Source organism: Parasteatoda tepidariorum, chromosome 10 (genome assembly GCF_043381705.1).
Source record: "Parasteatoda tepidariorum isolate YZ-2023 chromosome 10, CAS_Ptep_4.0, whole genome shotgun sequence".
Taxonomy (NCBI): Eukaryota; Metazoa; Arthropoda; class Arachnida; order Araneae; family Theridiidae; genus Parasteatoda; species Parasteatoda tepidariorum.
The window spans coordinates 81,254,656-81,270,010 of NC_092213.1; the positions used below are offsets into that span (position 1 = coordinate 81,254,656).

The 15,355-nt window shown below is 29.4% G+C and overlaps 1 protein-coding gene across 2 annotated transcripts in view; it reads left to right on the plus strand.

The window, feature by feature from the left end:
- The window catches only part of LOC107456684 (resistance to inhibitors of cholinesterase protein 3), a 17,861-nt gene extending 2,506 nt beyond the window's left edge, over positions 1 to 15,355 (plus strand). The window contains exons 2-7 of one of the 2 annotated variants that reach the window (XM_016074618.4): positions 192 to 307; positions 1,803 to 1,928; positions 4,940 to 5,153; positions 7,071 to 7,088; positions 11,376 to 11,530; positions 13,749 to 15,355. In XM_016074618.4, the coding sequence (XP_015930104.2) occupies positions 192 to 307; positions 1,803 to 1,928; positions 4,940 to 5,153; positions 7,071 to 7,088; positions 11,376 to 11,530; positions 13,749 to 14,081 (962 nt within the window). In that variant the 3' untranslated portion in view covers positions 14,082 to 15,355. The remainder of the gene's footprint in view (positions 1 to 191; positions 308 to 1,802; positions 1,929 to 4,939; positions 5,154 to 7,070; positions 7,089 to 11,375; positions 11,531 to 13,748) is intronic. The other variant, XM_016074620.4, reaches the window with a different exon arrangement.

Consider the following 15,355-nt stretch of genomic DNA (forward strand, 5'->3'; position numbering starts at 1 on the left):
ATTATGATACTGGTTATGAGAATATTTGTACCACATCTCTATTTAATTATTTCTATTTAAATTACTTATAGTACTTATATACTAAAAAAAATTTTTTTAAGGTATAAAATGTATATAATAAAATTAGATGTCTTTAAGGATATTTTGAAATCTTCTTATTACTGTTCTAATATGCTTATTTTTGTCTGTAGGATATAAGGAGACTGATCGTCCTCCCCATTTGCATCCTGGATCAATCAATCCTCGCATGAGAGGAAGTGTGACTCCTGAGAATGTCCATGAAAAATTTATGATGAGAGATGGAAGAGTATATATTTAAATTTTTATTTTATAATTTTTTTATACTGCACGGCCAATCATGGATAATTTTAAGCTTCTTTAATTCATAACTCCTCTAATATTATTAACTTAATTATTTCTATATTTTTTCCATGCTATTCCTATCCTTATCTACTAATTACTTTTAAATTATGACTGTAAAATTCCAGTTTTTAAAATACTTTTTATTAGAAGATAAGATAACTAGAGTTAATGTTTTAAATAAAAGTAATTGTCAAAATTAAAAAGACTTTGTTACTTGTAATTTGATTAAAATCTATTTATTGGTTGTAATGCTGTTATATTTCTTCTTTTATGGATGGTTGACTGTGTGAAACTAAACGTAGATGGCGGTAGGGGTTAAAAGTTGCGGTAAGACTTCCCAGTTACTACTTCCGACTGATTTTTACACCTAAGCTTGGAAAAATTATCCATCCAATATTATTATGCTTGTAGTGTTTACAATATAACGCATTTTCCTAATCTAACTTCCAACGTAGCAAACAGCAAATAAATTCGAAGATTCTGCAGGCTTGCTATGTTGCTATCCAAAAAATAGCAACGATGTTATTTTACGATGTAAGTAAGGAATAACACTCAAAACATGGCTAAGCTTACGCTTTATTTTTGCTGTAATATTAATTTCGTCACATTTTTGTAGGCTAATGACCTGTTAGAATTTGTAAATTACAAAATGAACGGTGAAATAACTCTTTGGAATGTAAAAACTATGCCGAAATTTAAACACAAATCACAATAATAAAACTTCGTAGGGCAGGGATCGCGAACCAATAGCACGAGTGCCATTTATGGCACGCAACACAATATTCTGGGCACGCCACCGATCACAAGTTCACTATGAAGCATGTTAACAATTACATTAAAATTAACAAAAAAAAATTTACAATTAATTCCAATAAAACAATAACTATAAAAAATGAGCTAACAATAAATAACAAGCAAAAAAGAAATTAACAGTCCTGCTTAAACTAACATCTTACAACTTTAATGTAAGTTATTTGTCATCTAATCTGCAATAACAGAAGTCACACTAATGTTACTTTAAGTTGAATTACACGTATAACTGTTGCCCGTATAAAAACATTGCAATTTTTTTTTCATAGTAAATAAAGAGTTTTGAGTTGATAGTATTTAGTATTATTATTTTCTCAATAATCACGAAGTCAAAATTATTTGACAGCACGTCTATTACCTCATTAAACAATATTTTGAAAAAATAGCACATTGGTGCATAAAGGTTCGCCACCCCTGTCCTAGAGTATTAAGCCTGTTCACACATTATCTCGTAAGTATAACATAAGCAGAGGGATACACCAGAAGTTTTCTAATTTCCTTCCGGTTTTAGGGAGCTTGTTATTGTTTCAATCAATCAACATTCAATCAACCATCCATAGTTATTTAAATCTTGTACTCATTGTAACAATGTTCCTATACACACTTTAACATGTTGATCTCTCTTTCAGCCATTTCCTCATCCTCAATCCAGGCAGCCTGTCAAGTCTCAACCGAAGTCTGGTGGTGCCATGAGTATAATCATGCCAATTTATACTGTTGGGATCATAGTCTTCTTTATATACACTGTCCTCAAGGTAATATGCCTTCTTCAAGTTTGCAACCTATATCATTAATTTAATCAAATTTTCATACTACAGGGCAGATGGCAAACAGAACCGAGCAGTTCTAAAAGCTTTCTTTAAAAAATAAATCTTTGTCATTTACACCTACTCTAATTTTTTGGTAGCTTTTATTTGCTTAAATTTTCTTTAAATTTAAAAACTGGTGTTTCTCATGTCACATAATACCGTGGCAAAATCACGACATTGTCGCAGAATGTTACAGAGTTCTTGCAATAAGATTTTTTTTATGAAAAATTGTAAAAAATTACTTTTTTTTTCTACAGAAATTTTTACTTAATATTTTAATCATGCATTTAGATAATCACTTTTTGACTCGCTCAATTTAGGCCGATAATTATTGTTGATAATTGTCGATTAATGTAATGTATTGATTGTATCATTAGTAGTTATTCAAATTAATTTTCACATGAATTTTAAATATCCCGATATATTTCAAACAATATGGAAATTTCGAATCGTGCTTTTGAGCATTTACTTTTCAAGGCAATAATTCTATTGAATGGTTTAGTTTTTAAACCCAATGGCATAGTTTTTAAACCCAATATTATTTGTTACAACAACCTAATCTCAAAACAAAACAACCATTTGAGGAGTCTGATTTGCATGATTTCGTTGATCCTTTTTTGGCAATTACTTCTACAGATTTCATGAATTTAAATTTTTTTTATGACGATTATTTACGAAATGCGGAAAAGAAAATAATTTGTGCATTCCCCTCTCCAACAAAATGCGAGAATATCACCCATAATATTAGAGTAAAAGATTATTCCATGTCCAATTAAAAAAATAATTATATAGTTTTTTTTGTAACCACAGCACTGTTATTATATTAAATTAGTAATATATATGTTTTTTATTATTAAAAGTATCTCGCAGAAAGGTTTGTCGCTGATAGCTCGAAAAAAGTTTACCTCAGGACGCGCAATATAATTTTTCATTTTTTTAAGAAGAAAAAACTTTCTAAAACTTGTAAATGACATCAAGACTTATTTTCAGAGAAATTATTAGATATACTCAGATTTTAACTGAGTAATAAACTTTTAAAATCAGCAAATGAGACATTCATAAACGGTGGAATCACCCTATAGTAAAATTTTGAAAACTTGAAAGGCAGTTATCATAAGTTGAAAAAGATGAGTTTGTTGAAAACTTGATTAATAGAACATTCAATAGGTGTGTCCAAACATGAGTCAATCCATGTAGAAAATACAATACTTCTTTAAAATCTACCGTAAATTCAAGATCTGTATATAAGTCAATTAGTAAAATTAATAAGTAAATTTGAGAGACACTTTTTTGTAGATAACTTACAATTTCCCTTTTTCCTAATCAGACGTATTTTTTAGTTTACCTTCATTCAAAATCAGTTATAATCCTGCCAATTCTTTATATACATTATAACAAAACAAAAAATTTCAAATTGCAATTTTTTTCAACAAAAATTCAATCAGTTTTATTGTATGGGAGATAAAAAAAAATATGTTTTCATCTTCAAAAAGAAAAGAAGAAGAAAAATTGAGTTATTGAAAAATATTAAAAATTAAAGCTTTTTCTGGTATTATAAAAGTTAAAAAATTGTTTTTTGTAATAAAAAGTTTCAGATGGTATGATTATGAGAAAGTTAGATCCTGTGCAGAATACTGATTTGAGGACCCTCAAAATTTCAGAGTTTTAAATCGTTTTTAAAGAAAAAAAATTACATATAAAGTAAAAAATAATAGTAAAAGTTCTAAACTATTTATTGCAAGATAGTCCCATGAATGAATATAAATAAGCAACAATTCAATTAGTAAGATTTTTATTATTGCTATTTTGATAAATAAAAAAAATTTGAAAAAAACAACAAAAAAAACATTATATCAATCTTTAAGAAGCTTTTAGTTTCTTAATAAAGGAAAATATTGTTGTAAAAAGAAAAGCATTACTTTTGATTTAATGTCAATAATATAGAGTTGATTTAATTTCATTTAACTAGTACAGTATAAATTTTCATAAAGCAGTTGATAAAATACTGATAATCTCTTACTGAAAAAGAATAAAAATATTAAAGGTAAAAATACTTTAAAATGTAAAATTTTGTGCAGTGACATTTGTGGACCTTAAACTTTATAATGTTTGGGCAAGTGTGCCATTTGCCTCTGCAAAATAATTCTTGTTATAGACATTCAATTTGTAGAAGTTGGAGTGTAATATAGAACAAATATTGTGTAAATTGAAAGATGTGTTAGTTTACAAAAAATTATTTTGGTTTTGGACATATTATAATCAGGGTTGGCATTTTATCCGGGAGAAACCTATTTCTTCTAGGATACAGGAAGAAACCTTTTTCTTCCAATACACGGGAAGAACCTAAAAATGGTAAAAACGGTTCTTCAGCAATAAGTTTTTAAAAAATGGTAAATTTGAACAAAAATTTTATGCAGTACCAGTGAATTGAAAGTTTTTAACAAATACTTTTTCTTTTAAAGGAAAGTAACTATTTTCATATTATTTATTTTAGTTTTATATAGAATTTTAAAATCTGTTTATTACATTATCTTTAGTCTACTACTAGCATTAATTAGTAATTGTGAATTCAATATGTGATTTGTAGTAGTGTATATGTTGAAAATATGATTTGTTAATTAAGATTTATCATACTATTTGTTAATTAAGTTTCCCATTAACATAAAACATCGGAGAACTCCAGTTATTTTAACTTCATGAGCAATTCGTTAAATTTATTTCTCTTTCCAGTTGTTTAGTTTAGTTATACTTATTTAAGAATGATATATTAAATAGCTTAAATATTAATACTATTATTTAAACTAGATTGCAATAATAAACTGTTTAAAACATTATTTTAATATTAGATATGCCTTTTTCAATCAAGTCTCTTCCAATTTTTCCAATTGGGTTGGAAGAAACTTGCCATCCCTGGTGACAGATGTGGATATAAAGTTAAATGTTCATTCTTTATTTAGCTTGTTTTTAAAAAGAACCCTGAAGAACAGAAGAAGCCTCTGATCAAAGATTTTCACATGGATCCTGAATATCGTAAATTTATCTGCCAGGAGACGGATGAAATTATAAAGACACCTCCACCACCTCCCAAAACTACTACCAAACGAGGAGGCAAGAAAAAGAGTGTTGCAGCATGCAAAACCGCAATTCCTGAAAGCGAAGAGGAAGGACAAGGTACTACTAAACTCATAGTTATATATTATTAAATTATAATAAGCTTCAATTTTTTTTAATCATAACTGATAATTAAAAGTCCCAAGCCCTCTCCTTTTTTTTTAATTTTAGATTATTTTATTGTTACAGAGCTCCCATGGGTCAGGGAAAATTTTGGAATTGTCAGGGAATTTTAGTTTTACTCTAAAAATCAGGGGATAAACAGGATTATTTTTTTTACAAAAACCTGTAAAATACCTACCTAGGAAATAATCAGTCTCAAAATTGTTGGTAACAGTAATCAGTTATTGAGATTCAAGTTAAATAATTCTAAAAATTTTTGTAATTATTTGTTGCAAAAGTTACAGTGAAACTTTTCCTTGTTTTTATGATATTTCCTGACAAATTCTAATATTTGACATTTTTTTTTGCTAAATAAATTTAAAAAATTCAAAGTTTTCCAATGAAAAATTGTATGGTATAGCTAAAATGTGATCTGGATTTACATTTAAATTTTCCTGAAGAGCAGGGAGATGTCAGGGAATTTTTTTTCTTTCTGAAATGAAGTGGGCACTTGTATTAGTATTGTTGCTTTGCATTAGTTTTAATATTGACTCGCACATTGATTTTATTTTAACATTATATGTAAATAAAAAAATTCATAGTTACAGTACGTTTTTATAGCCTTAAAGATTTTATAATTTAGAAAATTATTAAATATTTTATTAATTACATACTGATATTTAATAAGACTTTTTTTTATTAAACTGTCTGTTTAGTTTATTTTACTAAACATAACTATAGAGATATCTCAGTAGTACTGAATTTTATTATCTTACTTATTTTTTGTAGTAAATATTAGGGATGTTACGAATATTCGGCCTCTATTCGGTATTTGGACTTTTTTACCAAATATTCGACAAAGTATTTTTCAACAAAATTTTTTCCCTATCCTTTGGAATTAGAATAGATTTAGTAAGGAATAATCTGAAATCGCGATACATTATTAGAAATAAGTTTCACATTTATTTGTTAAGTTCCAAAATTTGTAATTTATGTTCTGAACGACAAATGGAGAAGCAAAATTTAAAGCATTAAAACTATATTACTTTATAATGAAACATGAGTTATGTATTCGGTCAATTTTGTTGTTTTTCTACATTTTTTTGTTTTTAGAATCGAAAACTTTTTTTCCGTTTTTGCTGTTGTTCTTTTTGAATTATAGTGCAGCATTTTCAATTTTTTTATTGTCACTTTTGAATATTTTTTTAATTAGTACAATAAAATGGTTAACCACTGACATAGAAAACTATGATTCTCAACGTTAAAGTTATATTCTAGAACTATGAAGAAAAGAAAAAAATTTCTCTTTTAAATTTTTATATTAACTTTTCTTCTTATCAGTGTTTTTTAAAGAGCATTTCTTATGAAAGTTATTATTTATGGTCACTTTTTAAAAAATTCAACTATGTGAAAAAGTTTAATTGTGATTTTTAGCTTTAAATTTTTAGTTTACCCCATACCAGTAATATAGGCTAGATTTGCTTATTTTTCTTTAATGACTGAACTTATTTATGTATTAAAAATATTTATGAATGATTTCTTTTTAAGCAAAATGTTGCTATTCGGCAGATTTTTGTTTGCCAAATCATTATTTCTTGCATCCCTAGCAAATTATTGTTACTGATTCTATTTTTTTATTAATCAAAATTATTATTTTTAATAATGTTTCAGCTGAGAGGAAAGAGACTAAATAAAAATAGTGTATATAAATCGAATACAATGTTTAAAAGTAACATCTTATTTATTAAGGAAGAAAAAAATTTCTTTCTTTGTGTTTTTCCTTTCATTTCATGTGTTTCCTTACTTTACTTAGTAATTTTTATTGAAAGTATCAGAAATTTATTTACAATTTTCTCATTTTTATTTTATTCATAGCTGCTGAATTGGATGCAAGTAAGAATAATTATTTTTCTTCTATACTTATACCCCCTTCTTTTTTCTTTAATAACACATTCTATATTTTATTAGAAAGTTATAAAACTCATGAATTTTATAGAATAGATTTCATGCATTCTCTGTAATATTTTTTAAAGTTATAAAAATGCTACATAAAAAATTCAAGTTTTAAACAAAAGTGAAGGCATTGAAAAGATAAAACTTTATACACTTTGTTGACAATTTCCATTTAATATTATAAGGGTGGATATTTCATAAACTTATGATAAAATGAAACATTTAATCAAAGATGATGCTTGACATCCGGTGTTATACTGATTTATTATTTATATAAGTACACATTGCAACATATGACATTAGCCCTCTATCAAGGAGATAAAATTGATTTATAAATGCTTTTTCGCGTTGCAATTTTATTTATAATTTTATTAAAAAAATTTTAATACAAATTTTGTTAAATTTTTATTTGAATAAAATTTTTCGTAAATTTACCTGGAAAAGTCAGGGGAAAAAAATATTTTTATTTTATTTATTTATTTTAGTGTGAACCTTGTTTTATAGGNTCCATTTAATATTATAAGGGTGGATATTTCATAAACTTATGATAAAATGAAACATTTAATCAAAGATGATGCTTGACATCCGGTGTTATACTGATTTATTATTTATATAAGTACATATTGCAACATATGACATTAGCCCTCTATTAAGGAGATAAAATTAATTTATTAATTCTTCGCATTGCAATTTTATTTATAATTTTATTAACATTTTTTTAATACAAATTTTGTTACATTTTTATTTGACTAAAATTTATCGTAAATTTACCTGGAAAAGTCGGGGGGAAAAAAATTTTATTATTTTTTTTATTTTATTTATTTATTTATTTATTTTAGTGTGAACCTTCTTTTATAGGATTATAGAATTTATAAATTGACAAAGTTTCTTTTACATTGAAAATGCCTTCTGTTTTAAATCGAATTCCGATTGACATTTATTAATTTATGTGAGTTAATATTTTGTTTAACTGTAGCTTTTATTGTCCACAGGATTATAATGTCTATAAATTGAAGAAGTTTTTTACATTGAAAATACATAACCGTACAATTAATGGAAGACAATCTTTCAGTTTCAGACATATTTTTAAATTTCTCAAGAAATATTGTGAGGAATCTTTTAGAGCTTTAAGGGACCACCAAAGAATTATAAACGAAAACAAGTATTTTTTGACAGTTTATGCCCGAAAATATAGCAATAAGCTGGTAACTTCCATAGATTACTTTGGTTGTTATTTGCAATTATTGCATGAAATTTAGCTGAAATTTTTATGGACATTTTTATTTTAAAAAAATATTTTTTGGCCTATTTTTTGTAATAATGTTTAAAAAATATTCAATGAAATTAAACAAATTTTTGGGGCAATTTTTAATTGATAACAAAATATTATGTAAAATTGAATAAGTTATAAGCATTTGAAATCGTTCTTTGATACTGTGCATGTGTGTAAAAGATGCGAGAAGGTTTTTTCGTAATTTTGTAGTGAATTGTATTAGATAACTCATGAAAAAATCCAATTTGAATATCTTGAAAATTTAAAAAGTTTCTAACAGTTTTCTAATTTTTCAAAAAAAGCTCTAAATGATAAGAGGGTTTCCTCAAATTTCATTTTGCATTATAAAACAAAATTTCATTACAAATGATAATAGCTTACAATAATGCAAGTTACAAACTTATTGCTGTATATTGTAGCACAGGTGATTAATAATGTTTGTTGTTGTTTTCAATGTAATACCAGTCCCTTAAAGTTCTGAAAGCTTTAAAAATGATTGATAAGTATGAGAAATAGCATGACTTTCATTATAAAATGCTTCTTTTAGTATTTTTTGAAAAATATGAAAAAATTAGTGTAGAAGCATTTCCATCATTTTGTCCACCAATTATATATAAATTAAATTTAATTTGCTTACAATTGATAAATTTTTAACTGCTTCTATTTATATATTTTTAACCCTTTTAATACGGCAAAAAATCCGTCCGATTCCACCCCATTGCCGGGATCTGTTATTTCTCCTCCAAGCAGTTATTAGATTAGATAAGTTTCATGCCTGAAAGGTTGATGGTCTTGGAAACGCATAAACGTCCCCATAACAGCGCGCCACCTGCAACAATGATTTCATAAGCTTTATTGATGGGACAGGGTATGTCCCGGTCAGAATTCTAGAGTCAATAACTCATTTTTATTGACATTTTACTTAACATTTTGATGATTATTTTAGGCAATGTTTTTTTTTTATTAACATTTTCATGTACATTTTCGTTAACATTTTTACTACCATGTTTATTTATAAACACTTTTCAGAATTAACAGTTATAAAATAAGAATGGTGAAAAAATTTTAAAACATTGAAAGTAATGGAGGAACAACAGTACCTAAAGTCTGGGTTTCTTGAGGGTGTGGTAGGGTTGGAAACAGTTCTTGCACAGTGCTACGTTGCAAGAGGTGATTTTCGAGCATGCCTCTTTCTTCATTTTTGCGCACTGTGCACATCTTCTGTGCGTTTTTCCCTCAATCGGGAAATGGTTTCCAACATTGAAAAGTCTTGCTGTTGATGATGACGATGATATAGTTTTGGAGGAAGAGGGCCTTTGCTTATTGACTTCCTTGTTTTTATTTCTAAATGTTGGGAGACTTTCAGCAACAGCTTCGAGGAATGGTAATAAGGGACGTCTTTGTTCAGTAACATCTTGACATGGGCATCAACAATCGAGGTCATCAGTAATCTGTAGAATACCTTTTTCCACCACTTGTTGGATTTACGATCCACCTTGTAGCATGTTCCCAGTTGGTCAGAGAAGTCAACTCCACCCATGAACCTGTTGTAAAATCTTACCATTGACGGGCAGGGGAACTCCTTCTTAGATCCATGTTTTAGAGTTCTAATCGAAGTAGTTAATTCATTGCTATGGCAATTCAACGTGACAAAAACTTCCTTCGTGCCCATCCATTTGACAGCAATTATTCTCTCTCTTGTAGTTTGGAAAACCGAATCACCTCGCTGTACTTCTTGTCTTCTCGCAGTCAGAAATGTTGGTGTATTTTTTCGTTCTTTCATGTAGGTGCCAACACATCCATGGGGCAGGGTGTGCATCAGATTGACATAAGTGAAAAATTAGTCGAAACATAGAACGATTTGGGGAATCTTCACTGTAGAAATAAGCATTTTTACACGTTCTCCCAGAAATCCTTCAGTCACTGAAGATTCTTTCCCCCGTGTAAATGTTGAAGTCCTATACATATCCAGTCTTAGAATCGCAGCACTCCCAAGCTTTGATACCTCTCTTTACTGGTTTCATGGGTTGGTACTGTTTCAGACTGTTCCTCCCCTTGAATTTGACCATTGACTCGTCTATTGACTGCCTTGTGCTGCCAGTAAAACTCTTCAAAAAAGTACACTTCAAGCAGGAAACTAATTCTTCAATATAATATAATTTCGAAGTATCTGCAGGTTTCTAAATTGAAATATAATTTTACAATAAAAAAAAGAAATCGGTCCCTGCTCATCTCCTTTTGAATAGCTGCATTTCCCAGCGAACAATTGAGTGACCAATAGTGAGCCATTTGAAGTACCCGGTTGTAGCTTATGATCAGCAATATCCCAACTACTGTCATGATTTCGAATTTGTCGGTCATGTGATGCATTTTGTCTGTAGCGTATTGACTGTCTGATGCTGAACTTGCTTCCCTTTCCTTAAATGCTTTATTCTCCATTTCTATTCCTTCGTTCGTACATTGGGCAATGTAAATCAATAAGCTTTTGGGAAATATCTTGAAGAAAAAATTCACTTCGGTGGCTTCGTTGCAAATAGAGAGATTTGTTTGTCCCTTGATGTAAATAACTGGTATGTAAGTGCAGGTCGTCAGGCTACTAAAGTGGGGGTGCTATCCCCTCTATAGAGGATCAAAATTTTGATGGCATGTCTTAGGATCATCCTCAGGAATGTTTCCCAGACAGTTGCCATTAGCCCATTGTGCAGCTCTAGTGTGACGTAAATGAACAACAACCCTTATTGTAGGGTATTGTACCTTCTGTTGTCTAAAACTGAATTCTGATTGATATTTATTACTTTATCTGAGTTAATAATTTGTGCAAAGGATTGCGAAATCTATAAATTAAAGTTTTATTACAGTGAAATAACTTCTATTATTTAAAATTGAATTTTGATTGATTATTTAATTTTATGCTAGTTAATATTTTGTTTAAATGTAGCTTTTATATTGTGCAGAGGATTATGAAATCTATAAATTGAAGAAAAAGTTGGAAGAAACAGAGCAGGCCATGGAACGAATAATCCAGCATATGGGCGCTGTGAATGATACTCTCAACAAAAGATCGGTAGTTGACGACCAAGTTATTCAGAAAAGTGATGTAAAAATCAGGGTAAGTCCATTCAACCTATTAAAAAAAAGCATATCTTTTTGCTGGTATTTTATGGCCTCTTCCATTCTTTATACAGGGTATCTGCGCACCTGGAAAGTCATGGATTTCGGTATTGAACAAAATTTGTCATGAAATGATTTTAAATAATTTTTTTTTTCAAATCATGGATTTAGGTCTCAAGAAAATCTCATTCTTAAAATGGAATTTNAAAAATCTAATTTTTAAAATGGAATTTCCCCCCAGTTTCATAGTGTTCCGAATACCTGAATTTGTAACAAAATCCCCACTCACAGTCGCATTTTATTAAAATATAAAATGTTCTTTCAAAATTATGGTGTTCTTTCAAAAAATGAAAGAAAGAACATCATTTCTAGAGCAAATTATATTTTAACTTCAGTGATTTCAGAATTTTTTTATTTATTATTTATTTTAATATTTTATTTTATAAATTTAAAATTATAACTGAAGCAAGCCATTCATTGGTGAATTCCCAAATGAGAACAGAAAAATCAGGAGCATTTCTTTCTTTACTGATGAGCAAGAAAAGTATCTTTAGAGTATAATTCTGCAGGAAAAAAAAAGAAAGAAAAACTTCCTAAAAAAATTCTTTTGAAAAGAAAACCAAAATTTTTAACTTTCCAAAAGAAAATTGCTTTTGCCTTTCTGCAAGAACTCAATTGCATTCTGCGACAATGTCGCCGTGTTTGCCCACGGTTCTGCCTCAGGGCTTTGAGCGTGGCCAGCAATAATATCCAGTGTTTAAAGGCTGCTGCGTGCTTAAGCAGATAAAGAAAAGTTATTAAATATATTGTTGTGTTTTTGTGGGAGAAAATAGTAACTTCAGTAAGTCATGAAAAATTCTTGGAATTAGTCATAAAAAGTCATGGATTTGAAAATCCAAAATGTAGCAAATACCCTGTTTACAGCATTCAATTAGTAAATAGCAATTATTCAATCAATAAAATGGAACATTTAAACATTCACTTTTGTACTGTAAAAATGGGATATCAATTTGGCATTCATGCAAAATGTTTCACCCAATAGAAACAGCAATGTCAAACAACAAATAAGTACAAATCAAATTTGCAATGTCACATGTGCAAATAAGTACAAGGTGCACTATTAAATTTGTTACAAATCAAAAAATAGAACTTTTTGTGCATAAAGCCATTGACATACCTGAAGTCTCCTGTTTTTTTTTTTTTTTTTAGCGAAGACTCCTGTATTTTACGACTATTTCCTGTTTGCCCTTATATTCTCAAATTTCTCCATATTTGAAAAAAGAAATTTAAAAAAGAAATTTTGCCCATAAAATATTTGCTGAGGGCAAAAATATTTATCTTATTCTTCAGCAGATGATGCTATTGCCAGTACTGCAGTGTGTCGAGTGTTTATAGTTTAAGTAATTATAAATGATAGTTCAAAAAAGCCTTCTTTAGATTAAGATTTATATGCATATTTTTTACTTCGTGCTATATTATTTCCAATTGTAAATGTAAGTGCTTATATTATTTCCAATTTTAAATTTCTCTTTTTGACTTACATGATTATGCATGATGTATTCAAACTTCACTCGTAGCCTAAAAAGTTTTGCTAGTAAAATCTCCGTTATTTTATTTCTCCAATGTTGGCAGGTTTGCATTGAGACAGGACTAATAATTTCTGAATTATTAGTCCTGTCTCAAACTTAGTGTTATTTGATTCAGAGTTAAAAAATATATGCTGGAGATAATACCTCATTGTCTAGATAACCCAAAGTCCAAATTAGAGCAACTTTTTATCTGCTACTAGGAAGAGATTACAATTTGTCCGAGAAGAATGTTTTTTTTTTTATAGATTTTCACGTTATTTTTATTGTAATACTTAGATCGATAGACTTAGACGTCGGGCAGCTCCGAGGAGCAAGGCACATCGACCAGAGGTCTATTGTACCCAAGGATTAACGGAAAAGCTTGATAGCTGAAACAAAGCTCAGCAAACTCCTGACTGGAATATCCCGTAATTCACAGGCCTTAATGCAATGTTAACCTCGTATGCTCGAATCTTAGAGCAGAATAGACCTCACAATCACTAAGTATATGTCTTGAGACTCGGGGGGACTTCTGTGGGTCATAAACTTATGTTTCTACATAATTTCCTTGGAGAAAAAGTACAAATCAAAATCTATAAAGTGTCTCTTTTCAGAAATGTTTGCTGACATTGTGTCCTTCTGTTTCAGAACCGCAAAAATAAAAATGTGTCCAGGCAGATGGTGGAGGAGATGAGTGAGACCTCCAAGAAGTGTCATGACGTCGTTCCAGATGATGATGAGGAGGAAAACGAAGACACCCTGGAGGAAGATCTCACTGAGCTTTATAAGATGTGCCAGGAAACGGGAGCCTCCATGAAGAGTCTTGGATCAGACCTTCCCAGCGATCCTATTGAGGAGGATATCGAAGGATCTGAAGATGAAGGATCCAGTGAAGGAGGAAAGAGCGACGAGGAGGAGAAGGACAGTCTTCTGGAAGATATGATCAAAAGCGAAAATAAAAGGAAGCCTTTGTTGACATAGGATATACTTCGTTTGAAAGTATAGTTTGTCTAAAGTAAGAACTTTCCTAACCATTTATCTGTAATGAGATATAACTATTTCAAGTAGGGGTGTGGGGTCATTGTTTAGGACTGGCTTTTGCTTGGGTGGACGAGAGAAACCGAATTTGTTTTCTCTGTCTATTGTGTTAGCCCTAGATTGAAGAGAAGCTACCCTCCCTGAAATGCACTATTCTCATTTCCATAGTAGCAGGCGGCCTCAAACTTTGTGGCAGGGGAGTTCTTACTGTAGACAAACTATACAATCGTGAGTTATTTACTGGTATGGTACCTACAAATAAATGTGCAATTGTAATATTTACAAATTAATCATTCCCTTGCAGAATACATTTGTTTCATATCCAACTAGGTCAGAGATGGCGAACCTGTGGCATGTATGTTACTAGAGGGCATGTATATCTCTTGGTGGCATGTGACATATACTTAATTGCCACAAAGGAAAGCTCTATTAAATTGCTTATTAATTACTGAAATTTCTTTAGTTACTTAAATTATATTGAGTTATAAATTTAGAAATCAAACTAAATTACGAGTTTCAATAATATTGTGAATTCTGTACAATGGATTATGAGAAAACGCCTTGCTTTAGATTTAAAGCAAGTTAATAACCAAAAAGCCAATATAGTTATGCATTGTGATTATATGGTTTAAAGCCAAAGCAGTAGCTTTCAAATAATTTATTTTTTTAAAAAAAATCTGACAAGTGACACATTGGACTCCTGAAAGTAATTAACTGTAATTGAAATGACACAAACTGAGTCAAAAAGGCTTGCAGTCTCTGAACGATGTTCTTTGCCTGATAAGCAAGGTCTTATCATGATAAATATGAGAACGAGGCCTATCCAGTTTTCTGGGCCTACTTAATTTACTAAATATTTCGAAATTTACCTTATTAGTCTTAATTAAAAAAAATTGTCTCTATTGACTGGCCCCTAGTATATTTTTGATCTAATAATTTTTCACATAATTTTTTATTTGAAACAAAAATTCCTAGAAAATTTTAAAACATTAGAAAACATGGACCTTAGCGCTATTGTTAGAAACATTTAAAGAAAAGTCTCCGATATTCAAAATACTTACTATTATCTTTTATCCACTTTTTTGGGCCTACTTAATTCACTAAATATTTCGAAATTAACCTAATTAGTCTTAATAAAAAAAATATCCCTATTGACTGGCCCGTAGTATATTTTTGATCTAATAATTTTTCCCAAAATTTTTTATTTCAAGCAAAAA